Below are 25,120 nucleotides of genomic sequence, written 5' to 3'. Positions count from 1 at the left end.
TCACAATACCTACACTGTATGCTTTTTCATGCTTCGCCAGCTTTGCATAAGTTTCTTGATTCTTCTGTTTTTCTGGACAATCACTAGAATAATGACCATACTTCTGACAATTATAACACTGAATGTGACTCTTGTCTGGCTTTTGACCACCACCTCTTCCTCTACCTGCAATACCACCTATTTGGTTGCCTTGGTTCCAGGATTTTCTCTGATTCGACCAGTTTCCTTCTTGCTGATTTCGATCAGTCGAACTATTGTAGTCTCCTCAGCCTTTGTTGCCATTCCAACTTCCTTTTCCTTTTCTTTCTTTTGTTGATTGAGCCTGCAAAGCCATATCACTATTCGAATTTCCTACAGCTCTTTCAGCCATTCTTTGTTCATGAGATTCAAGCATCCCTTGAAGCTCTTCCTTTGTCAGTTTTGACAAATACTTTGACTCTTCTATGACTACTACCATGTGGTCGAACTTTGGAGCCAACGACCTCAAGATCTTTCCAACAACAAATCTTGATGTCAACACTTCTCCACATACCTTGATTTGATTCACCCGTTTCGTAACCTTGGTGAAGAAATCAATTATTCTTTCATCGTCTTCCATCTGAAGTAATTCATACGTTCTTTTGTGAGTTTGTAACCTCACCTCTTTCACCTTCTTCGCGCCTCCAAACGATTTCTCCAGAATTTCCCATGCTTCTTTCGTTGACTCTGCATCACTAACCTTTTCAAAGTTATTTGCATCAACACATTGATGGATTATAAAGAGAGCTTTATAATCTTTCTTCTTCAATTCTTTACGTGCAACCTTTTCTTGATATGTCGCATCTTCTGAAAGTGTTGCTACTCCTTCCTTCACAAGATCCCAAAGATCTTGATAACACAATACAACCTTTATCTGCTTGCACCAGTTCTCATAATTGTTGTTCTTGAGAATCAAAAGATTTGCTAGAAAATGTCCATTTGGATGATTCGTTGCCATGGTGATTTTCTTCCCACAAATCGATTAAATCGGAGCTCTTGATACCAGATGTTGGAAATCCACCAAAATCTATGGAGAATTTTAATCAATCTTGATGAACAAGATTGTTATCGCCCACACAATAGCAATGAAAAGAAGAACAATGGAGAAAGAAATAAAATAAAGAATGATGAAGGAGAAGAAAAATTAAATTCTGCAGAGTTTCTCTCTATCCACAAACTGTGAAAAACTTCTTATTCACTTTGCAACTACAAAATACTGTGAATTACAATGTTATGAATACTCCATTCACTTCATTATAAGAAAAATAAGAGTTACTCAATCTATTTATATATTTAGGTTAACTTGGACCTCAAACAAAAGCCAAAACTTATAAAAGCCCCAAATAGCTAGCACTACTAAAATAAACATAAGTCGAAATCCTGTGTAAAACAACATGTTTCGACACTTCGACACACTAACACAACTCAACATACTAGGTGGTTCGACACATCCTTGTTTTGTCGAACAAAGTGATTCTACATAAGAAATTATAATTCAACATATATGAGAAAAATAATTGGTTAAATTTAAATTTAAATTATAAAAGCTTTTAATCATTAACAAACTTAAAAAAATTATTGAACTCAAAGATAACCTTGACAATAGTTAAACTACCATAGTTATTTATTTTAATCATTAACTTTATGATTGGCGGATATAGAAAAAAATATCCTATAATCTATAGTTTGATTGGTGGATAAGTAAAAAGAACACACAATTAGGGTTTATTGTTAAAGAAAAAGTGTTGAGAAAATAGATTTTTATTTTTGATAGTAGGGTTTTGAATTTACATATTTAAATTAAAAGCTATGTATAAAAACGGTTTCCTATGTTGTTGGTTACAGAATCTCGTACTCTCAAACTTCAACTGAAGCTTGTTCGTGCATCTACTCGAATTGCATCGAACCCCTTTTCTGTGTTCAACTCTCCGTCTTCTTCCTTCGCCGGAGAACCAGAAGAAGAAAAGGAGAAGAAAGAGGAACAAACAATGGCTTTCAATCCTGAAGATTTCAAAATTATTAAGGAAGGAGAAGCTGAGATTCTTATGCATAAGAAAAATACAGTCTTTTTTAACAAAGCTCAGGTAACGAAAAAGTTTGCTTTTTTAATCACCGTTTATGATGTTTTGCTTTGAAATTGTGGTTTTGATGAAAAACCCTAGTTGATTTTTTTTTGTGTTTTTGAATTAAATGTTTGGTTCATGGTGAAAAAAGTGATGGGTGGTGAACAAAATTGAAACTTGAGTAATGTGGTGATGCTGATTTTGGGGTTTTTATGAATTTATTGAGATGGGTTTTTATTGATGATTTGTGATTTGTCAATTAAATTGTTGAGGAGTTTTCTGGTTAGGTTTTATCAGTTACAATCATTATTCACATAGGATATGTTTGGAATCAATGTGGATTTTATTAGATCATACCAACGCCGTGAATTTTTTGAAGCTTAAGTGTATGTTTAGTTTCACTGTTGGAGCACTTAGAATTGATTATGGATGTGTAGAATTGATTTTAACATGTTTGGTTCTTCTTGAGTAGAATTGATTTTCGTTTCCAAAATTGATCCCACTTGAAGCTAGGATTTGAAGCTTTTGAGTCTAAACGTGATTTTACACTGAAATTTGTTGTTCAACTTATTTTTGCAAGAATTTCTCCAAATATAAATCAATTTACCTTCAATTCACTTTTAGTAAGAATCAATTTTACAAAATCAATTCATTCATAATTAATTTTTTTCACTGGAGAACCAAACACACCCTGAAAGTATAGCTTTTCCCAAAAGCACTTTCAATGCATGCACTTATTTTTGTCGTGTTTATATATGTACATCTTCTGTTTATTATAAGTTTTTTGGTGTGAAAAAAAATTCCACTTTTGTTTTGTGTATATTGACCCTTTATTCATTTTGATTTTGTCATGATCAGGTTAATAATAGGGATTTATCCATTGCTGTTTTGAGGACATTTATATCGAAAAGGAAGCAAGAGCATGAAGCAAATTTGTTGAAGAGAGCAAAAGGGGCAAAGAAAGCATCTGAAAATGGTTCTTCTGAATCGGCTGTTGAGGAAGTAGATAACAAAGCAACACCAGAGGATCATAAATCAAATGGAAAATCTGAAGCAGTGGAAGAGGCTTCTCCTGAAGAATCATGCACTACAATGGAAGGTTCAGGCAAGGTGGATGAAGAATGTGATGCTGATGAAGAGCAAATTGATCGTTCGGAAGTAAAAGGACCAAAGGAGCTGAAGCCACCGAGGGTTCTTGAGGCCTTGTCTGCTTCTGGGTTAAGGGCTCTCAGATATGCTCGTGAAATAGAAGGGATTGGTCAAGTTGTTGCTTTGGACAATGATCCAGGTGCTTTAAGTGTTTTTAAGTTTGCATTGTCTTTAAATTATTTCCATGGAATCTGTTTTTTGTAGCTTCTTGTGAAAATCACTTTTTTGATTAAAACTGCTAAAGAGATTTTCATTATGTTAAACAATCACAAAATAGTAAACTATTAAATGTCAAAATCACTTTATTTTATATAAACTGGCACCTCAGTGGTTGGTATGCTATTTGGATATTTACAATAGCTACTTTTGTTTGAGATAAGTGCTTCTTTGACTATTAAGCTTATGCATCTGCATTCTTACTTATTCTTGAATTTTGCTTTCTTGCAGCATCTGTTGAAGCTTGCAGAAGGAACATTCAATTCAATGGCTCGGTTGCAATTTCAAAAGTGGAGTCTCATCTTGCTGACGCTCGCGTCTATATGCTAGCAAACCCTAAAGAATTCGACGTGGTAAGTCGATGCTTGCTACTAATAAGCACTTTTATTCACCTTTTCATCAGTGTTGTCAATCCCGGATAGCCGAAAATAGCCTATCGTTAAGATTACACTATGAATAGTGTCATAGCGCCTCTAAGCTGATCTTTAACAAAAATGATTTTAATATAATAAAAACACATTTTCACGGTCTTTGGTTTTACCTTTTCTGTCTTCCAGGTTGATCTTGATCCATACGGTTCACCTTCTGTGTTTCTCGATTCGGCAGTTCAAGCTGTTGCTGATGGAGGTATACTGATGTGTACTGCAACAGATATGGCTGTACTATGTGGAGGAAACGGGGAGGTTTGCTATTCAAAGTAATGTTATTACTCTTATTCTCTATGAACTTCCGTTGCACAATTGTTTATTTGGTGAATTGTCTTTATAACAACTGATTTTTATGCTAGATATGGATCGTACCCGACGAAAGGAAAATATTGCCATGAAATGGCCCTGAGGATCGTTCTTGCTTCCATTGAGGTATATATCTGAAGCTCTTTAAAATGAAATTGGATATCGTTACTTAATTTCAAATTTCAATTAATAGAAATTTAGATGTAGGCATGTAGCTGGATATTGTCTAAAAATTCAGATCTATTGAATATCTTAAATTTTTTATTATATTATTTGTTGTTAATAATTAATATAATGCAGAGTCACGCTAATCGATACAAGCGGTATATTGTTCCTGTGCTATCTGTTCAAAAAGACTTCTATCTTCGTGTTTTTGTTCGCATATACACGTAAGTCCTCTTAGTTTTGCAGTCATGTCTTTTATCAAATGGTAGTTCCATAATATGTCCTAATTGTATGATTTTGTTTCTAACTGAAAGATGAAATTTACATGGTTGCAGTTCTGCAAGTGCTATGAAAAACACTCCGCTAAAGCTTTCATATGTTTATCAGTGCACTGGTTGTGATTCTTTCCACCTTCAACCTCTCGGAAGGGCCTCCACCAAGGTATCTATCATGTTCTAGTCTCTTAATAGGCACCATATTCGACTTATGACCTATTCAAGATAAGCGCGCATGCTTCAAGTGTTGTTTTATTTTGATTGACTATAATATTAGTGATTTCTGTAGTTGCGACGTTGTTTTCATTTGAACTTCTTTTCTTTCGCTCTTTCAGAATGCTAGCGTCAGATATTTGCCAGGCTTCGGTCCTGTTGTTCCTCAAGATTGCACTGATTGTGGGAAAAAGTTCATTATGGGTGGTCCTATATGGTCTGCTCCTATACATGACCAAGAATGGGTAGCTTCTATTATAGCAGACGTGTATCGTATGAAATCCAGCTATCCTGCTTACGAGCACATATCTGCCATATTGAATACAATATCAGAGGTAAGCACGTTTCGTACCTATCACATTTCTTCATGTGTTACGACTCGTTGGGAATCAAATCTTCTAATATTTTCAACGTATTTCGTTTTTTGCAGGAATTGCCAGACGTTCCTCTATTTTTGAGTCTGCACAACCTTTGTGCAACCCTTAAATGCACATCTCCATCGGCAGTTATTTTCCGTTCCGCTGTGATCAATGCTGGATATCGTATCTCTAGATCTCATGTTTGTGCAATAGGGCTCAAATCAGATGCACCGATGGATGTTATTTGGGACATTATGCGCTGCTGGGTAAGGGATTTAAGCGCTCTCTTTCTCATGTTTAATGCTCGTTCGTTTGTGTTCGGTCACTGTCGGTGTCGGTTCCTAAATAAAATAACGCTCCGCCCCTTTCATTGTAGGTTAAAAATCATCCTGTGAAAGGTCAGCCGGCAGATCAACCTGGAAGTATCATACTCGCAAAGGAACCTGTTCTGCAGGTATATTGAGTATAGAACTTTTGTATTATAAGTGCTTATTGAATAAGTGCTTTATTTTAAGTCCTTTAACCAAATGTCTCCTAAAATCGGTTTAAAGTTTTCTTTTTTCTTGTCTGTGTTCTCTTTTTCAGGCCAATTTCGCTCGAGCTGTAGCGTCTCTAAGCAAGGCGCAAGCGAAGAAAGTTTCTAGGTTTCTTCCGAATCCCGAAAGACATTGGGGTCCAAAACTAAGGGCGGGACGAACAATCACTAGCAAGCATGTCTCTCTCATAGGTGAAGCAGCCCTGAATGCTCTCAACCATGAAGAAGATAATGAAGAAGAAGAACCTAAAAGTAAGAAGCCAAAGACTGAAGAAGATAATAATGCAACATCTTAGCTCATAAAAAAAGGCTCTTGAAATCAAATTTTCATGAAATTCCACATTTTTTTGGTTACTAAAGAAAGCCTATTTGTTTTCACCAAATTTTGCACATCAAAGTGAGCTGAGCTAAGATATTTTTCTAGATTATGTGCCTTTTTGCTCAATGAAGAATTAACTTAAATGTTGTGGCAAGAGATTAAGGCACTTAGCATCAAATTTGTTACTTAAGTCTGATTTTTTTTTGTTATTTGGAAATTGTACTGTGTTGAATAATCATTGTTTTTTGATTTAATTTTGATTTGGTGTTTCATATAATGACACATTTTTATGGCCAACAAAATTGAGCATTGCAGGTTCTTGAAGACTGTTCAAAATTTGACAATTTCTTATTACTGTTTTGTAATGTTGTTTTGAATATCTGTTCAAAGTTTAAGCATAGGATTTCAATTTTTTGTGTCTTAGTACTAATACCTTATGATGATATGATATAAACATTTATTGAATAAGTGCTTAGATAACTTACTTTTATTAATATCCATACTTGATTTTTAAAACAAGTCTTTTTTTGTATGTTTGGTTCTATAGTGAAAATAATTGATTTTGAATGAATTAATTTTATAAAATTGATTCTTGTTATAAGCAAATAAAATTTAATTGAAATGTAAAAATCAGTTTAAATTCAAGAAGAATCAATTATAGAAATTATACTTTAAAAAAATCAAACATTTTAAAATCCTTCAAAAATCAATTATAAATGTTTAGAATTTTAGAACTGTTTTTTCTTCTTCTAAAGTTAAACCAAGGTAAGATAACTTGCTTTTAGTAATATATTTATTCTCAAAAAACTTGTAAATTTTTTTCCCTAGTTCATGACTTATTTTGATAAGCTATTAATGAGATAGCACCAGTAGTACTTTTGTGTCCCCTAAGAGAATCAGTAGTAGTGTCGGTGAAGGGGTAAAAATAAAATAACTCCTTCCAAGAACACAGACAAAGGGTACAAGAACAGAACTGGTAATTACCAATAATGCAGCAACCACATAGTATGTGACACAAATCCAAATGGAACAGTAATTACCACTGCAACACATTCAGAGAGTTTAGTACATGACAGAACCAGTTACTAAGTTGAAAGGATAAGAACAAAAATGGTGTCCACCCAATTGAACCAAAATCACATCTAGCTAGATCTTTATGATGCATGCAGCTGTACCATTATTAAAAAAAATCAATGCCACAAGTTTCAAATCTTATAATGACATTGATATTTCATACTGCAACTATTATAAGTCTACATAGATCTTTGCTCTGGTCCCTGGCTAGTAGATAGTATAATTGCTCTTAGAATTAGTCGCTTGTAGAGTCAAATGTCGAGTTTTTAAAAAGAAACTTAGAAAAACAAAGTAATGTAATTTGACAAGTTAGTCCGTTCTAGGGTTGAATGTCGAATTTTCAAAAAGAAACTTAGAACAAAGACGTGATAACGTTTGATTAGTCCGTTCTAGGGTTGAATGTCGATAAAGTTTGAATATTTAATCAGTTCGTTACGTTAATAATTTATACTAAAAAGAAAGTTTAATGAAGACTAAATGAACCATACATTAACATTTTTCGAATAAGACATGTTTTCACATAAAAACACATTCCTTCCAAAATGATATAAGGTCACACGAACAAAGATCATAGAACTCATAAAACAAAAATCACAAGTGACAATGACCTAGATCATTGTACCTTATTTCTTCTAACCTAAAACCATGGTCTTAAAATTTAGAATTACAGCTAACAATGCTGCAAATTCTAGTCACAATAATATAAATAACAAAGCATTTTAGGAAATCACACAATATAAATAGCCTAAATTCAAGATCAACGACTATGTTTGCACTTCACGAACTATCTGAAAAGTTGAAATAGAGACGGAAAAAGGCAAGCATTAGAGACGCCAGATTTAGCGACCGATTTATTTTCTTTCGTCGTTATTTCAGCATTTTCTAGTAGCTTAAGATTTTTTTATGCTTTGTGATTGGCCTAAGATGCTTTGGCAGGGTTAAGTTCATCCCAAGCTTCAATCCAAGTGACCATAGCATCTGCCAATTTGTCAAAATAAGGATCAATCTTTCCAAGTTTTTCTTTGACTTCCTTTGACATTTCAATGTAACACTTTTGAACAGTTGTGCATTCTTTTGAAAGAACAAGATTTTGGAAAAATGGAATGATATCTTCCTGCCAGAATATCCCTTTGTACTCTTTCCTTAGGTTCACAAATGGATTGCTTGCTTTGCTATGGTAGATGTAGGGGAGTCCAGTCTTGATTCCTAGCCCCAAATGATCACAAATCACCTGACCAAATCATAAATAAAAAATGACTCTTAATTGTTAGTGGCACGAAATTCATATAAACAAACTAGCATAGCCGTCTTCGTGGTCATGCAAGACACTCTATCCCACAGAGTTGAAACGGACCTCTGAAAAAATGCGCGTAAGTATCCTTGGACACCAACACTTGTAATCAAATTAATATTGATGGATGGATGTATAGTGTCGTGTCAGGTGTCTGAGGCTGTGCTTCATAGTTTCTAACTATTATGAATCACAAGCCTCAAGGATAACAAGATGTGGAATTGAAAAAGAAAGAAAAGAGAAGAACCTTGCAGCACCAGCCAGCCCACATATCATCATATCGTCCAATAGGCTGACCATCTCCCATGAGACCAAAATACATGGCTGGTCCAATCAGATCCCGATCAAATGCCAAATTCATTCCACACATTGGAAACAATGTTCCTTTTGGTATTGTCAAAACAGTATCCACATACCTTATCAGATCAACACAAACATATTCAAAATCAAATATTAAAACCAAAAATATCTATACAATCCGAGATCTCGATTCGATTCAATGATCACTGATGTGCTGACTGCGTGAACGCAGAGATAGTACATTATACATACCTAGTGTTCCTCTCACGAGGCTTGACAAGCTGTGTAGGAGCATCATAATCAGGAATGTTGAGCCAAAGTCCATGAGAGATAGCTGTTGGAACACCTTCGCGAAGACTAAAAGGGTATCCGCGAACAAAATCAGCACCTTCTCTAAAAGGATCATAGAGAGTATTGAAAAACAAAGGTGTTGAAGGACACAGAAGATTCTTAATATGCTGCTGAAGCGCATTGATTTGAGTTCCAGATGGATCATTAGCAACCTAACACACACAAAGACAAAATGACAAACATATAAAAAAGAAACTCTTCAAAAAGAAGATGAAAAAAATTGAAAGAATCTTACAAAACAATCATCATCAATGGTGAAGATGTATTTCTTCTTCGAAACCATGTAACCGAAGCAACGACATGCAGAGTCTTTGAATGAGATACAAGAAGCTCTAGGACCAAGAATCTTGTTAATATCGTTCCTGTTGTAAAGTTCATAATCAAAACCGGATGGAACTTGGATGGTTTTTGTAGGGTCACCATCTTGAACAATGATCAAATGATAAGGTTCGAAGAATGGCCTCCACATTTCTAAGAAATCTAGGTTTCTTATAGTAGGGATGACAATGTCAAGTTCATCTTTCAATGGAGGTGAAGCTGCAGTCATGGTTGATGCAATGAAGAGAGAGTGAGATTGTTGAGAGAAAGAGAGAGTGAGAGTTTGTGTTTTAAAGGAAAGAGAAGGAGAGTGTGTAGGAATATAAGGGGGTGTGGATAGTGACGTAACATGTGAAATGGCTGAGTTATCGGCATAAGTGTGGGATTAGTTTAAGGTTTCGGAATGTTTAAGGTAAGTTTTGACTTTTTCAAAGGTTGTGTGGTGTTGCCGTGAGATTTGGTCACTTTTGTGGATGGAAGAGAGACACTGATTTTCAGTTATAGTTACACTAAATTTTCTAAAATTAAATTGATCATTGCTGTCCTTAGTAAAACCACATGCAATGTTACTTATAGATTCAAACTTTGAGTCTTTTCATGCAGAGGAACTAGGAAATTAAACGTATGGAATTAGCAAATGATGACCTACCTTTAAGTAAAATATCATGATCATTATTCATAAATAAATTTGGTCAATGGATCACTGAATTTCCTCCCTTCATAAATGAAAAGAAAATAAGAAAGTAATCAACGGTCACACAACATATCCAATTCTCTCGATACGAAAGATTATAAATTTTACGAGGGACAAATAGATAGAAATCATATTTTTGCCCCTTCTTTTACTCTTCTTGCCTCCCTTTTTTGGACTTAAACTTTACGAGTGACCGACATATAGAAGTTGTACAAAATTAAACTTTACGAGTGACCGACAGATAGAAGTTGTACAAAAGTATGTTAGTCTTGCACATTTTTCTTCATCACTCTATGAGGCGTTAAAATATTTCTTTATATCTCCACATTCCTCATTTAAGTTTAGTTGTATCTCAATATCTTCTTCAATAACTTCGTAGTCTTTAATATGTAATTTCCTATCAAATATATGAATCACATCCAAGAGAATATGCTCATATTGTATTTGAAGAGATGCAAGTTTCAAATTTCAAATTTCAAAGCGAAAATAACAAAGAGTTAAGACATAATTATGAAAGTGGTCAGGTTGTGTCTCGAATCCCCTATTTCTTTATTATTGATGTTTGATGCCTTACATAAATAATCTAATCATTATAATCCCACGACGGATTAGCAAAACTGCTATAACCAATCCCTTGCGATATAACTCACTAATCATTACTCAGAGCTTCCTATCCCTAGTCCATTAGTGTAAGCAGGATTAGGCGATGCAACATAGCGTTAATTCACTAGCCACTACTCAGGGTTTGCTATTCCCAATTAAGCAGCGTAAGCATGACAATTGTCCTAGGTCCAACACATAGGCTAATGGTCAATATTTCTATGTGCAAAAAATTAGATTAAAAGAGTATCTCACATAAAAAGGATTATGAATGAGAAAAAATTGAATATAATTATAGATTAAGGCATTTATGTAAAGTCAAATCAACATATTTCCCAACAATATTGAAATAAGTTCACCATAACACAACCTAACCTAGAAGAGTTTAGCTACTCATAATTCAAAATACAATACTAAAAATAATCGAAGAGAATATCTTATAAGATCCCTTGAAGTATTAGCCTCCAATGACTCCAAATGCTCTCAAAAATCACTTATGGTGCTGCAAAATCATACTCTCTATGCCAAAATTCATAACCTTGAGAAAGTGCAGAAAATCCCCTTGTATAGCCTTCAGAATGGATCAGAATGCGTCAGAAAAGCCAAGAAAAAGGATCCATTACGTGCGTGATGACATGCATTGCGATGCAACCTTTATGTCCTTATCTCGCGCGCGATTATTTTAGTGGCTGCACGTTTTTGCTCCCCTTTTCCTTGAATTTTCACTAAGTCCAATTTCTTCACACTTAGCTATTTTCCCTTATTCTTTGATCTTTCTTCTTCATTTTTGCTCATATTCGACTTGCTTTGATCCGTTTCTTCGGCCAAATTCATACAATGACGGGCTATCATCACAACGCCAAACTTGAACTATTGCTTGTCCCCAAGTAGCTCGCCTGCAACTGCACATTTCAATAGAAAACAAGTTGCAAAATATCAATTGAACATCACCAAATAATTTTTTTTCTTTACCTGACCATCGTTCTAGCTTCCAACTTCAATCCAAAAAATTCGAAAAACGTCCTCGAACTTTGACGAGCACTAAACCTGTCTCTCATCTCACTTTGACTCACTAAATGATACATGTCATCTCTCAATCAACATGCAAAATTGTTTATAATTAACTTAATTATGTTTTAATATAATTCATCAAAGAAATCAAAACACACACATTTGAGGACTTTTTAAGGTTGTATTTTGGCTTATGTCCGGGTTGGATATTTTCGAGAAAGTAGGTTTAAACCCTTGGAGTTAGATACCTAGTTCTCCTTCTATCATCATACCCCTTTTATTACTTCTTGAGGACATTTTTTTCAAGTCATACGGCTAAAAGTTAAGGCTAAGTCACCGAAAGAAAGACTAAGCTCAAAGTGGTTAGCAAATGATATACCTATTACTACAAGGTGGTTTTAAAAGGCTCAAAGTTATAAACAAACAACTGCCTCAGTGTGTGTTAATCAATACACACAAATTTAATCGGAAATAGTTCAAACTAGATAAAATAATAATGCATGGATACACTCAATAAGAAAGAATAATGAACAATAGAATTTATTTGGCCCAATCCTTACTTGTTGAGGTATATGAAGGTTGAGTATAAGTCCTTTGATTCTTTTTTCATCCTTTGTCTTCAAGTTGTAAGTTTCTTTCCTAATGGTCAAGTTCATTTTGGATAATTTGTTCATTGCTAAAGTGATAAACTTGTAAATCTAAAAAAAAACACAACTACAAACTCGTTCATTAAAGACATTTGACAGAATAATGTAATAGTTATATTTGTTATGCATCTGACCTTTAGTTTTGATGATAACAATGCATTATTTATTAGAGAACAATTTTGTACACTAATAGTTTTTATCTAGTGTGTAGATTTTGCTATCAGGTTTTGACTCTGAAGCATTGACGTGTGACGTCATCAGATTCTAGAATCAACACACTCTAAATCTAAAGAAATTCAAGTGCTTACAAGATGTTGTTGACCTCTAGAAAGATCTTAGACAATGGTTCTCATGAACGTTTATGCTAAAGCTTCTGACCGTGACTCTGTTTGAAGATCCTTTGAAGGATTGTCAACCTTCAAGATTCTGCGCTCAAGTTCTGAATATTTGGAACAACAAGATATGAAGACTCTGAAGACCGGGTTCTGAGGAACTGTGTCAAGACTCTGAAGATTGAGGTTCTAAAGATTCTGTAAACTAGTTTCTTGATCCTTCTAATCATGCTTCAACATCATTTCATGAGAAGCCTCTGAAGATTAGAAGATAAGATCACAGTGTTTTGCGTCAGAAAAATAGTACACAGTACAAGATCACCCTTCCCTTAACTACACTGATTTTGTGGGTTAAAGACAATACTATTGTATCATTTTGTCTCCTATATGCAAACCTTTATACAAAAAGATAACTGGAATTTGATATTCCAATTCTACCCTCCAACAAATCTTTTAACTTCTTATATAAAAGAGAATTGGAATATTGGAAGAAGTTGTTCATGCTTATTCGCTTATGCTCATACACACACTATATGGTGAAGTATATATTTTATGTGTATAGTCTTCGTAAACACACATAGAGTTGTTGCTCGTTATCGTGCGAGATATTCATTATATTAAACTTGTGTTAATCTACTTTCTTAGAAGCATTCCTTGTAAACACACACTTGTAAATCTCAAAGTTGTTTGAGTGGTTTCCTTGAGTGACTAGGTTTTAGTCAAATAGACTCAAGAAGAAAAAGACGACTTGTCTTTGTGGTGTCTGTAACCAGTTTCAGTTATAACAGATTAAGTCCTTGTTGAGAAGGAAAAATCACCTTGGTAGGGTGGACTGGAGGTAACTTCGTTAACAACAAACCAATATAAAAATAACTTTTTTATTTTTCTTGTTCGTGTTATTGCTTGATTGAGTTGGTTTTGAAAAAGCTTTTGTTTTTAGAAACCCAATTCAAAACCTCATTTCTTGTGTTTCTTGTCATCTTCAATTGGTATTAGAGCTTGGTTCTGGTCTTGATAAGATTATCAAACACTTAGCAGTGTCAGATAAAGATCCAGCGTGAAACACGATGGTTGCCTTTCCACCACCAACTACTCAAACAAATGATAGAGATCATTACAATGTTAAACCTCATGTTTTTGATGGAGATAGATTTGACTATTAGAAGGATAAAATAGAGAGATTATTTCTAGGTCATGATGTTGATTTATGGGACATGGTAGTTGATGGCTACGTACACCCAATAGATGCAAGTGGCAATAAAGTGGAAAGAAGAGTGATGCCAGATCAATAAAAGAAGGATTATAAGAATCATCACAAAGAAAGAACCAACTTTCTAAATTCTATTTCATACACTGAGTATGAGAAAATCACCAACATAGATACTACTAAATCTATATTTGATTCTCTGAGGATGACACATGAAGGGAATGTACAAGTCAAAGAAACCAAGGCTCTTGCCTTGATTAAAAAATATGAAGCATTCAAGATGGAGGACTAGGAAACTGTTAAGAGCATGTTCTCAAGGTTTCAAACTCTTGTTGCAGGACTTAAAATTTTGGACAAAGGGTATTTTACTACCGATCATGTTAAAAAGATCATCAGAAGTCTACCTAAGAGTTAGAGACCTATGGTAACTGCTATGAAGTTATCAAAGGATCTGAAAAACACTTCTCTTGAAGAACTAGTTAGTTCTTTAAGAAGTTATGAGATTGAGCTAGAGGAAGATGAGCCCAAGAGAAAGAGAAAATATGTTGTTCTAAAGTCTTTAGGAAGATCTGAGAAGACAAAATCTCTTCAAGAAGAAACCGATGAAGAGTATGAAGAGGAATCAAAAGAAGAAGATGAATTATCTCTTCTGTCAAGACGCGTTAATCAACTTTGGAAGAAAAGGAAAAGCAAATTTAGAGGACAAAGAAGGACATGTGGTCGTTCTGAGTCCACTTCTGGATCCAAAAAGGCTGAAGCTAGCAAAGAAATCATGTGCTTTGAGTGCAAGGAGCCTAGACACTTCAAGAATGAATGGCCCAAATTAAAGAAAGACATACACATAAAGAACTTAATAGGAAAGAAGAAAGTTATGATGGAGACATGGGATGATTCAGAGTCTTCAGAAGATGATTATGAGGAAGAGAAAGCTAACGTGGCACTGATGGCTTGCACAGAAGCTCCTGTAGAAACAATTTAATTAAAATCATAATATGAGTCAGATTCTGAAGAGGTATTTTCTAAACTTTCTCGTTCTGAGCTTGAATATAGTTGATCAGAAGTTCAGGAAAAGTATCAAAATCATCTGAAAAAATACAAGAATATGAAGAAGATTTATGTATCTTAATCAGAAGCATACTATAAGCTTCTGAAAGACTTTTCAAGTTTGAGTGAAGAAAATATCATTTTGAAAAACAACAACTATATGCCTCAAAGCAAGAGTCTTAAACTTGAAAAGAAAATACTCTCAAAAGCCTCTACAGGTTCTGGTGATATCATAAAAATATGATAAACCTTTCTAGAAATTTCTTGCTAGAAGCCTGAATAGAAGCTTAATGGCTTCCATGATTATGGAGTTAGCAGAAACGAAACAAGGGGTATTGGCTATGATTCTAATGACAAATGAGATTCCGAAAAAGATGATAAGTCCAATACTATTCAGTCCCATTTTGTTGCTTCCGGAAAAAAAATAGAGTTATGCCTAAAAGTAGAATTTCTTCTAAACCTAAGGCTAAAGTGAAACCTCATTCCAATTTCAATTATGTATACATGTATAGATATCCTGCACAAAATCTCAAGTTTGTTAAGAAATTTGGGAAGACTAACCCTAAAGGACCCATAAAGATGTGGGTACCTAAGGATATGATAGTATATGTTGCAAATATCCTTAGCAGTGGAGTTGAGACACCAGTCATGGTACCTGGACTTTGGATGCTCACGACACATGATGGGAAGCATGCATATGTTCCAAAGCCTGGAACTTAAGCATGAAGGTGTTGTCGATTTAAAAGGTGATCAGAAAGTGAAGATCATTGGCTCTGGAACAGTAGGTAACGATACACTCCCTTCCATTACTAATGTTCTTTTAATTGAAGGATTAATGCATAATTTGTTGTCCATAAGTCAATTAAATGACAATGGTTATGATATTATTTTTAATCAAAAATCCTGTAAAGTTGCCAGTCAAAAGGATGGCTCAGTTCTTTATAATGGAAAAAGGAAAAACAACATTTATAAGATAAGACTTTCTGATTTAAGAATCAAAATGTAAAATGTCTTATGTCTGTGAATGAAGAGCAATGGACGTGGCATAGACGATTGGGCCATGTTGGCATGAGGAGGATTTCTCAGCTAAACAAGCTTAATTTAGTTAGAGGCTTGCCAAATCTGAAGTTTTCTTTAGATGCTCTTTATGAAGCATGTCAGAAAGTCAATTTTTCTAAAATTTCTTTCAAGGCTAAAAATGTTGTCTCAACCTCCTGAACATTGGAGCTTCTTCATATTGACTTGTTTGGACTAGTGAAAACTGTCTCTTTTAATGGTAAGAAGTATGAACCAGACATTGTTGATGACTATAATAGATGGACATGGGTAAAATTTCTCAGACACAAGGATGAGTAACATTATGTGTTTTCTACCTTCTGATCTCAAATGCAAAATGAGAAGGATCTCAGGATTGTAAAATCCAGAAGTGATCATGGTGGAGAATTTGAAAACAAATATTTTGAAAAACTCTTTGATGCTAATGTCATTTTTCATGAATTCTCCTGCCCTAGAAATCCATAAAAAATGGAGTTGTAGAGAGGAAGAATAAGACTCTGCAAGAAATGGCCAGAACCATGATCAATAAGACTAATGTGACTAAGCACTTTTGGGCAGAGGCAAGCAACACAACATGTTATATTTAGAACATGATCTCTATAAGAACTATTCTAGGTAAGACTCCTTATGAATTATGGAAGAATATGAAGCCCAACATTTCATACTTTCATCCTTTGGATGTTCTTGTTTTATGTTAAACACTAAGTAGAATCTGAGTAAGTTTGATTCTAAGGCACATAAGTGCATCATGTTAGGATACTTTGGACAATCAAAAGGCTATAGAGTATACAACACTGGGACACAAATTGTTGAAGAAATAATACATGTCAAATTCGACGACAAGCTTGACTCTGAAAATTCATAGCTAGTTGAGAAATTTGCAGATCTGAAGATCACTTATTCAGGTTCTGAAGGAAAGACTTCAGAAGCCAAAGAAGTTGAAGTAAAAGACTCTGAAGTTCCTCAATCAGAAGCTGTTGAAGCTCAAAATCCTCTGAGAAGGCACAAACAAATATCTTCACATTATAAAGAATTGATTATGGGATACAAATCTGAACCTGTCAGAACCAAATCCTCATTCAAACCCTCTGAAGAGACTCTTTTGGGTTTGGTGTCTTTAATAGAGCCTACATCAATTGATGAAGCACTTCTGGACAAAAAATGGATTCTAAATATGCAAGAGGAACTCAATCAGTTCTCTAAAAATGACGTGTGGGATTTGGTGCCAAGACCCAAAGGAACTCACGTTATTGGAACAAAACGGGTCTTCAGAAACAAGCTGAATGAACAAGGAGACGTAGTAAGAAACAAGGCTCAACTGGTTGTACAAGGTTATAGTTAGCAAGAGGGGATTAAGTATACATAAACCTCTACACCAGTTGCCAGGTTAAAGTCTATTCGTCTCTTAATTTCCTTTGCTGGTAATCATAACACCATCTTATATCAGATGGATGTTAAGAGTGCATTTATGAATGGTTGCATTATGAAGAAGTGTATGTACACCAACCTCATGGTTTTGAAAATCCTAAAAATCAAAATTTTGTTTTCAAACTTAAGAAATCATTGTATGGTCTGAAACAAGCTCCCAGAGCATGGTATGAAAGACTAAGCAATTTTCTTTTTGAAAATGATTTCACCAGAGGGAAGGTTGATATAACTTTATTCTGTAAGTCATTCAAAAATGATATCCTTTTTGTTCAAATTTATGTTGATGATATCATATTTGGTTATGCTAATTCTATTTTATGCAAGGAATTTGCTAAGTCTATACAGGCAGAGTTTGAGATGAGTGTGATGGGATAAATCAAGTTCTTTCTCGGGATTCAGATTAATCAAAGTCCATAAGGAACATACATTCATCAGAGCAAGTACACCAAAGAACTTCTGAAGAGGTTTGACATGTCAAAATATAAGATGTCAAAGACTCATCTGCAATCTACATGTATCCTTGAGAAGGATTAGGTAAGTGTTAAAGTAGAACAGAAGGTATACATAGTTATGATTGGTTATCTCTTATACTTGTCTGGTTCTAGACCTGACATTTTATTTAGTGTTTATGTATGTGCTCACATCCAATCAGATCCTAGAGAGTCCAACTTAACAGCTGTTAAGAGGATCTTCTGATATCTGAAAGGTACGATTAACCTTGGCTTGTGTTATAGAAAATCTAAAGACTACAAATTAGTCGGTTATTGTGATGCTGATTATGCTGGAGAAAAAATTGAGAGGAAAAACACTTCTGGAAGCTGTCAGTTTCTGGGAGATAACCCGATCTCATGGTCCAGCAAAAGGTAATCAACAATAGCAGTTTCAACTACTGAAGCTGAATACATTGCAGCTTCTAGATGCAACACTCAGATGTTCTGGATGAAAAGTCAACTAGAATATTTCTAGATATATGAGAGTAACATTCCTATACTCTGTGATAATACTTATGCTATTTCTTTATCTAAGAATCCAATTTTGCATTCTAGAGCAACACATATTGAGATAAAACATCACTTTATACGTGACTATGTTCAAAAGGGAATTTTAAATCTAAAATTTATTGATACAAACCATCAATGGGCTGATATCTTTATAAAACTCCTTGCTGAAGATATATTTGTTTTCATTATGAAAAAATTGAAAATGGACTTATGTCCAGAACAAAAAAGATGTTTTTCTCAGAGTGTTAATCTCTCAGAATGATCAAATGAGACTCTGAGATTTGTTGGTTCTTCTAAACGTGTGAGTCTTATGAAGTGAGAAGATTTGATATGTTTAGATGTATCTAGTTAGAACTTGATTGGTTAAATAAATATGCTTTATGGATACTCAATAGTTTCACATTAAATAGCTGTCAATCAGTCTCGATTAGTGGAACAGTTTAAGACAACTGTCTTAGAAAACTGAACTGTTTCTAATCTGATGATGCAACACATTAGGTGAATGAATACTGGGATTAGGTAAAATCTTCACGCTTTACCCCCTTGTCAGATTTTTTCACTATTCTAGATTATTTCATGATTGAAAAAACTTCTATTTAAAACCACTTCACACACTTCACACACTTTCGCTACTATCACAACATACACTTTCTGTCTTTGAACTTAAAAGGTTCAACAACCCCTAAAACCCTTTATTTTTCATCAACAATGGAGCCTTCACAACAATCTGCTCAACAAGCAAAGCAATAAGAACCAGCTCAACATCAAGTTGTTGTTTCTACTCAACGCACTCCCCGTGGTTCTTCTTCATCTCAACCAAAACCTCAAATTCCCCATTTGTTTTAAGATATTTCTTCAAGATCTTCCTCAAGAAAACTTGTTCACGTCAAAGATGCTTAAGATACACCTGAGGTTACTTTGTCTACTCATGTAGATAGTATAGAAGTGATGTGTGAACTTTTGGTTGAATTTGATAATATGTAAGACAATGGTATTGATCTTTCAAATGATGTCAAAGTTCAAGGTTGGGAACAATTTTTCAATTGTCTTCAAGGCCCAGTCTTATTCAATATAGTTAGAGAATTACAGATTCATTCTAAATCTCCTCCTTTGTAAGTTACTTCCTTTGTTTTTGGAAAGAAGACTGTGATTTTAGAAAAACTGATTGCCAAACTCATTGGCCATGATGGGTCTAGAATCAGATGTGAATCTACGGTGGAAAGGGAATCCAATTTGGATGAGATTTCCAAAGTATTTTTTCTTATCTGGAAAACACTCCAGCAAGGTCAAGGATCTTCATCCCAAGCTCAAGGTGTGTGATAAAATTATTCTGGGATGTATCACAGAAAAGCTACAAACTCTTTTGACTACATCAATAATGACCTTATCTTTCAACACCTAAGGGATAATGTGAATGAAACAAAAGATGTTATTAGAAAGATGAGGAACTACATTCATCTAGGAAGGGTGATCTAAAACATTCTAATGGAGATCCAACTGATTGACTCTCTAACAGACGATCAGTTCTCCAAAGGTATGCAACCTCTGGATGGAAGGATGTTAAATGCCAATGGTTTAAATAATATTGGTATCATCACTAAAGTGATAACCCCTCCTGATGGATTGCCTAAGGAAATCATTCACAACAGAAGGATTCCTTTGGAAGATTTTCCTATCTTCTCAAAGACTTATCCTCTAAAAGAGGTGCTAGGATTTCTGGAGAAATGTCATGCAAATGCTATTTTGGAAGCTTATGAAGCTACTTCTTAGAATAAGAAGAGGAAGACTACTAAGAAGAATTCTAAGAGGATGGCCAATTAGTTTAATGCCTCTAGGGAGAATCAGGATACTTCTGATGACGAACCCAGAGCCTCTAAAGCTACTTCTACACGAACTGCTTATGGAACGACTATTCCTTCTAAATCTTGTCTTACTATTGTTAATAGTTCATCCATCTCAACAACCAAACTCCCTCCATCTATCCCCTTTCTACATACCTCTTTTCAAGGTTTCTCCCTACCTTCAACCACTATTTCTTACAATATTCCTTATGTTCTGGAACCAATTCCCTCTTCTGCTCCCCAAACTTCTAATCCAAATGTTAACATTCCACCACCCTCACCATAAATTTATGAAATTATAACCTCTACTATCTCCCTAAAACCTCAACCACCATTACCACCTTTTTTTATTATCCCACCTCATTCAACCATAAAAACATCCCTCACAATCTCTTTCTGAAACCCCTCAACCATCAATCACCACTCACTTTGCATCCCTATCGTATAATCAAACATTGATTCTAATACTGAGTCATATGTTTATCTCATAGCCCTCATAGACAAAACCCCTCACCCTTACTCTGACCAAACACCCTCTTAAACCAACATTCACCCTACACCATTGGATGAATTGTTTACTTAGTTTGAAGGCGAGGCTGCTGGCAGACTTAACGTTCTCACTGAGGCTTTCACTTCTAATGCAAACATCTATGAAGTGTGTGCTCTAACCAACAACTTCAGAAGTTGGATAGAAGTCAACTATGAAGAGTTGGAGATTTCTTGCCTAAAGGAAGCTAAAATGAACTTCCATGCCAGACTCTCTGGTATTGTTGAACCTCTGTTTCAGAACGTTCATCCAACACTTCTACTTCCTGCTCCAGTTGTGTCTCCACCACCATCTCCAGCTCAGACTACTATGGTTACTTCTGAGACTACTCTTGAAGTTGGAAATAACTCTGAGGTAAAGAAGACTGTGGTTTATGAGGAATTCATTTGAAGACTTTGGAGCATATGGCGGCTGAGAATTTTGAAATTAAGGAGAGACTCAAGCATCAAGATGAGAAGACATCAAAGATTGAAGGGCTGCTTGGAGAGATCTTATCAAGACTACCACCCCTCCTTAAACCCTAGTTTTTAAAACTTTTTGTTGTCTTTTTTTTCTTTTCTTTCATTTCTGTACTGAGTTTTCTTTTTGATGAAATGAAAATCTATTCTGGTTTACTTTGTCTTTTATTTTATCTTTTTGAATGATGACATACGTGGAGAAAGAATGGTTAATTTTGATATATCTAATTACAATTCTGAAACCCAAATATGTCTTTATATGTTCTGACCATTGGTAACCTTTCTGGTAACTTTGAAAAAGTTCATCATGTTAACCAAGAGTTTCAGGTTCTAAGGAATTAACCAAGCTGATTTGAGTTCATACGAACCAAGCTTGTGTTTAAGAATCAAGCTTATGTTCTGAAAAGTTAACTAAGCAGTTTGCAGTTAACTAGACATATTCTTGTTCTGAACTAAGTTCAAGTGAACCAGGTTGAACCATGCATATACAAGCTCTGAACCAGATGTATATAAATTATGATAATAACCAGACATGAAGAATACAATCAGGCTATGAAATCTCTGGAAAATCATGCTCTGTGATGAGTCTGATATCTAAACTTTCTGACACTCAAGCAAGGACTCTGAATGAAATACTTATGTACCCAAGCTATTACATTCTCGGAAGTTACTTCATCCATTACAACTAGGCTTCTACCTTATGGGAAGATAGTAACCATGCTTTTGCCTTATGGGAAGTTATTTCTTTCATGCTGATTGAGATTTTTATATGTGTTAAGATTATTTTAAATCTTAAATTCAGGGGGAGCTTGCAAACCTAACTATGATATTCTAAGCTGAAAAATAAATTTTAATAGTATAAAATTTAGGGGGAGATTGCAAACCTCACTCTGATATTTTTATGTGATAAAACCAAGTACAAATTGTTCATCAAAATACATGGTTTTGTCAACATAAAAAGGGGGAGATTATAAGAACAAGATTTGGTTATGCATCTGGACTTTAGTTTTGATGATAACAATGTATTATTTATTAGAGAACAATTTTGTACACTAATGGTTTTTATCTAGTGTGTAGATTTTTCTATCAGGTTTTGACTCTGAAGGATTGACGTGTGACATCATCAAATTCTAGAATCAACACACTCTAACTCTAAAGAAATTCAAGTGCTTTACAAGATTTTGTTAAGCTCTAGAAATCTCTTAGACAATGGTTCTGATGAAATTTTGTGTCTAAAGCTTCTGACTCTGACTCTGATTGAAGAGCCTCTAAAGGATTGTCAGCCTTCAGGATTCTGTGCTCAAGTTCTGAAGATTCAGAAGAACAAGATCTGAAGACTCTGAAGACCAGGTTATGAGGAATTATGTCCAGACTCTAAAGACAGAGGTCCTGAAGATTCTGTTAACTAGTCTCTTGATCCTTCAAATCATGCTTCAACATCATTTCATCATAAGCCTCTGAAGATTAGAAGATAATATAAAAAAAAATCGCGTCAGAAAAATAGTACACAGTACAAGATCACCCTTCCCTTAACTACGCTGATTTTGTGGGCTAAGGACAATACTATTGTACCATTTTGTCTCCTATATGCAAACCGTTATAAAAAGAGACAATTGGAATCTTCTATTCCAATTCTACCCTCCAACAGATCTTTTAACTGCTTATATAAAACAGACTTGGAAGATTGAAAGAGGTTGCTCATGCTTATTCGCTTATGCTCATACACATACTCTATGCTGAAGTATACATTTTTCGTGTATAGTATTTGTAAACACACATAAAGTTTTTGCTCATTATTGTGCGAGATATTCATTGTATTAAACTTGTGTTAATCTTCTTTCTTAGAAGCATTCTTTTTAAACACACACTTGTAAATCTCAAAGTTATTTGAGTGGTTTTCTTGAGTGACAAGGTTTTAGCCAGATAGTCTCAAGAAGACAAAGACAGTTTGTCTTTGTGGTGTCTGTAATCAATTTTAGTTATAGTAGATTAAGTCCTTATTGAGAAGGCAAAATCACCTTGGTAGGGCGGACTGGAGGTAGCTTCGTTAATAGTGAACCAGTATAAAAATAACTCTGTTAATTTTATTTTTCATTTTATTTCTTGATTTAGTTGGTTCTAAAAAAGATTTTGTTTTTAGAAACCCAATTCAAACCCTAATTTCTTGTGTTTATTTCCATCTTCAAATAATACAAAGGGGAAGAACACTTATAGTGGCTATTACTCTTCTCTAGGTTACATTTAAAAATAAAAACAAAATCTTCTAAAAATTTTAAAAAAAATTACATGTCTTTTCATATGGTATTATTGCGGAAAAGATCATGCATATCATTCATTATGTTGTTGAAGTTATTATTCTGCCTCATCCATTCTGCGCGCGTATGGTCCCCCCTCTTTGTTTACTCTTGATCTTGGTTGGTAAAGTAACTCTCCATCTATTCAGTTGTTGTAACTCGAGCTTTTAAGCTCTGAGCCGACATATGGTCTTCTTGCTGATTATAGAAATCTTGGAACACAAGATCGAATCTCGGAGGTTCTGCATATAAAGTGGGTGAAACTTCAGTTATCTACCTTGAAACCCCTATTGCGTATGCTTCCATTATTCTTTGAAGCTCTGAATCTTGTTGACCTTGAATTTACTATGTTTGTTGTTGTACTTATGGTTGGTAGAATCCTTCATCATGTCCAACTTGATTGTCTTCTTGATCATGTTGAGCATCTTCTCATTGATGCATGTTTTGCAGCCTCTTTATGGCCGAAGCGTTGAGAGGTGCTTTCAGACTGATCATCTCATCATTGGGGTAAACATGCACACTTGCTCTCCTACACAAATAATTTATAAAACAAAAACTCCCACAAGCCTTTTATGCATTATTATCCATATATTTGATATTTTCAACAATTAAATGCCCCAAATTAATAGGTTCCCCCTTAAAAGAGCTAAAAGACCCCAACATCGCTTCACAATGAATTATGATTGATTAGATGCGACCTCTAAAGTTCGCATAAAAATGAAGCCCGAGCCCTCAAAATTTGGTGGAATTTGGCGATTTTGAGATGTAGTGCTATACCACACTCTATCACCCACTATGCCCCTGGCCTACAAAAAGTATCTAACATTGCCTGAGCTATTTCCTTGTTTATAACTTTATGCTCATGTCTATAGTTCATAAGAGCACACACAGGAGGAGGTTGCAAATTAAAAATAGAATTTATAGCAGAAGGAGAATAGTCAATATACTTACCTTGCACATAAGATGTGTATGAGCTTACCTCGCCAAATTCCGCGTTTGCATAAAATTCCAGGTCGATACTTTTATTTGTTTCATGAATCAGATTGTTGAAACTCACTCAACACCTTTGTTGCAAAACTTCGCCCACTTCTACAAAACCTTGCAAATCATCCAAAGTGAATGCTCTCTTCTTCACAATGTGGTTATCCACTAACTTGAGATATTTTTTAGCATGAGCTTCGAAGAGAAATTTGATATTGGGGAAGGCATGAGTGTTAGGAGTAGGAGCATTCCTTGAGGATGAATCTCTTGACACTCTTCCTCTTTTTGAAGCCATTTATACCTATAAAAACAACACAAAAAAACAACATAACACAGAGAAAAAGAAAAGAATTATGCAGAGAGTGCTCAGATGAATATGTGAAAAGCAGAAGGAGTAGAGAAATATTTATGGGAAAAGTGATTTATAAATCACTACTTATAGGCCACTATCTGTTGCCCATTATGCTCATTATAAATCCATCATGCACGGTGACAACTATTATCTCCAACGTCTCTCTTTAACATTCATATCGCGCATGTCATGCCCTCATCACACGCTCGATGCTAACGGTACACAAAATCTCCCCAATGTCTCTATC

General features: G+C 34.7%; 2 protein-coding genes across 2 annotated transcripts; one reads left to right on the top strand and one right to left on the bottom strand.

Annotated features, from left to right (window-relative positions):
• The first annotated feature begins 1,797 nt into the window (after positions 1-1,797).
• LOC127120968 (probable tRNA (guanine(26)-N(2))-dimethyltransferase 1) lies at positions 1,798-6,323 on the top strand. Its single transcript, XM_051051595.1, has 11 exons — positions 1,798-2,102; positions 2,940-3,369; positions 3,678-3,799; positions 4,004-4,143; positions 4,234-4,306; positions 4,481-4,569; positions 4,681-4,786; positions 4,956-5,168; positions 5,264-5,458; positions 5,569-5,646; positions 5,778-6,323. Exons 1-11 carry the CDS (start codon positions 1,848-1,850, stop codon positions 6,021-6,023), a joined length of 1,947 nt encoding a protein of 648 aa, XP_050907552.1. The 5' UTR covers positions 1,798-1,847; the 3' UTR covers positions 6,024-6,323.
• A 1,310-nt stretch (positions 6,324-7,633) lies between these two features.
• On the bottom strand, positions 7,634-9,713 carry LOC127120979 (UDP-arabinopyranose mutase 1). The gene is made up of 4 exons (XM_051051604.1): positions 9,298-9,713; positions 8,964-9,214; positions 8,659-8,827; positions 7,634-8,351 (listed from the first exon to the last, which is right to left on the bottom strand). Exons 1-4 carry the CDS (start codon positions 9,607-9,609, stop codon positions 8,040-8,042), a joined length of 1,044 nt encoding a protein of 347 aa, XP_050907561.1. The 5' UTR covers positions 9,610-9,713; the 3' UTR covers positions 7,634-8,039.
• Between the last annotated feature and the right edge of the window lie 15,407 nt (positions 9,714-25,120).

Source organism: Lathyrus oleraceus, chromosome 1, assembly GCF_024323335.1.
Source record: "Lathyrus oleraceus cultivar Zhongwan6 chromosome 1, CAAS_Psat_ZW6_1.0, whole genome shotgun sequence".
In the NCBI taxonomy this organism is placed as follows: Eukaryota; Viridiplantae; Streptophyta; class Magnoliopsida; order Fabales; family Fabaceae; genus Lathyrus; species Lathyrus oleraceus.
Note: the sequence above shows the minus strand (reverse complement) of the source record. Positions and strands in the feature narration are given on the sequence as shown.

Excerpts from the sequence above, each read along its gene's own strand:
- LOC127120968 (XM_051051595.1), top strand. The coding sequence starts at position 1,848 with ATGTTGTTGGTTACAGAATCTCGTACTCTCAAACTTCAACTGAAGCTT. Across the intron at positions 4,307-4,480 it reads TCGTTCTTGCTTCCATTGAG|AGTCACGCTAATCGATACAA; the intron begins GTATATATCTGA and ends AATATAATGCAG. Across the intron at positions 4,570-4,680 it reads GTTTTTGTTCGCATATACAC|TTCTGCAAGTGCTATGAAAA; the intron begins GTAAGTCCTCTT and ends ACATGGTTGCAG.
- LOC127120979 (XM_051051604.1), bottom strand. The coding sequence starts at position 9,609 with ATGACTGCAGCTTCACCTCCATTGAAAGATGAACTTGACATTGTCATC. Across the intron at positions 9,215-9,297 it reads CCATTGATGATGATTGTTTT|GTTGCTAATGATCCATCTGG; the intron begins GTAAGATTCTTT and ends TGTGTGTGTTAG. Across the intron at positions 8,828-8,963 it reads CCTCGTGAGAGGAACACTAG|GTATGTGGATACTGTTTTGA; the intron begins GTATGTATAATG and ends TGATCTGATAAG.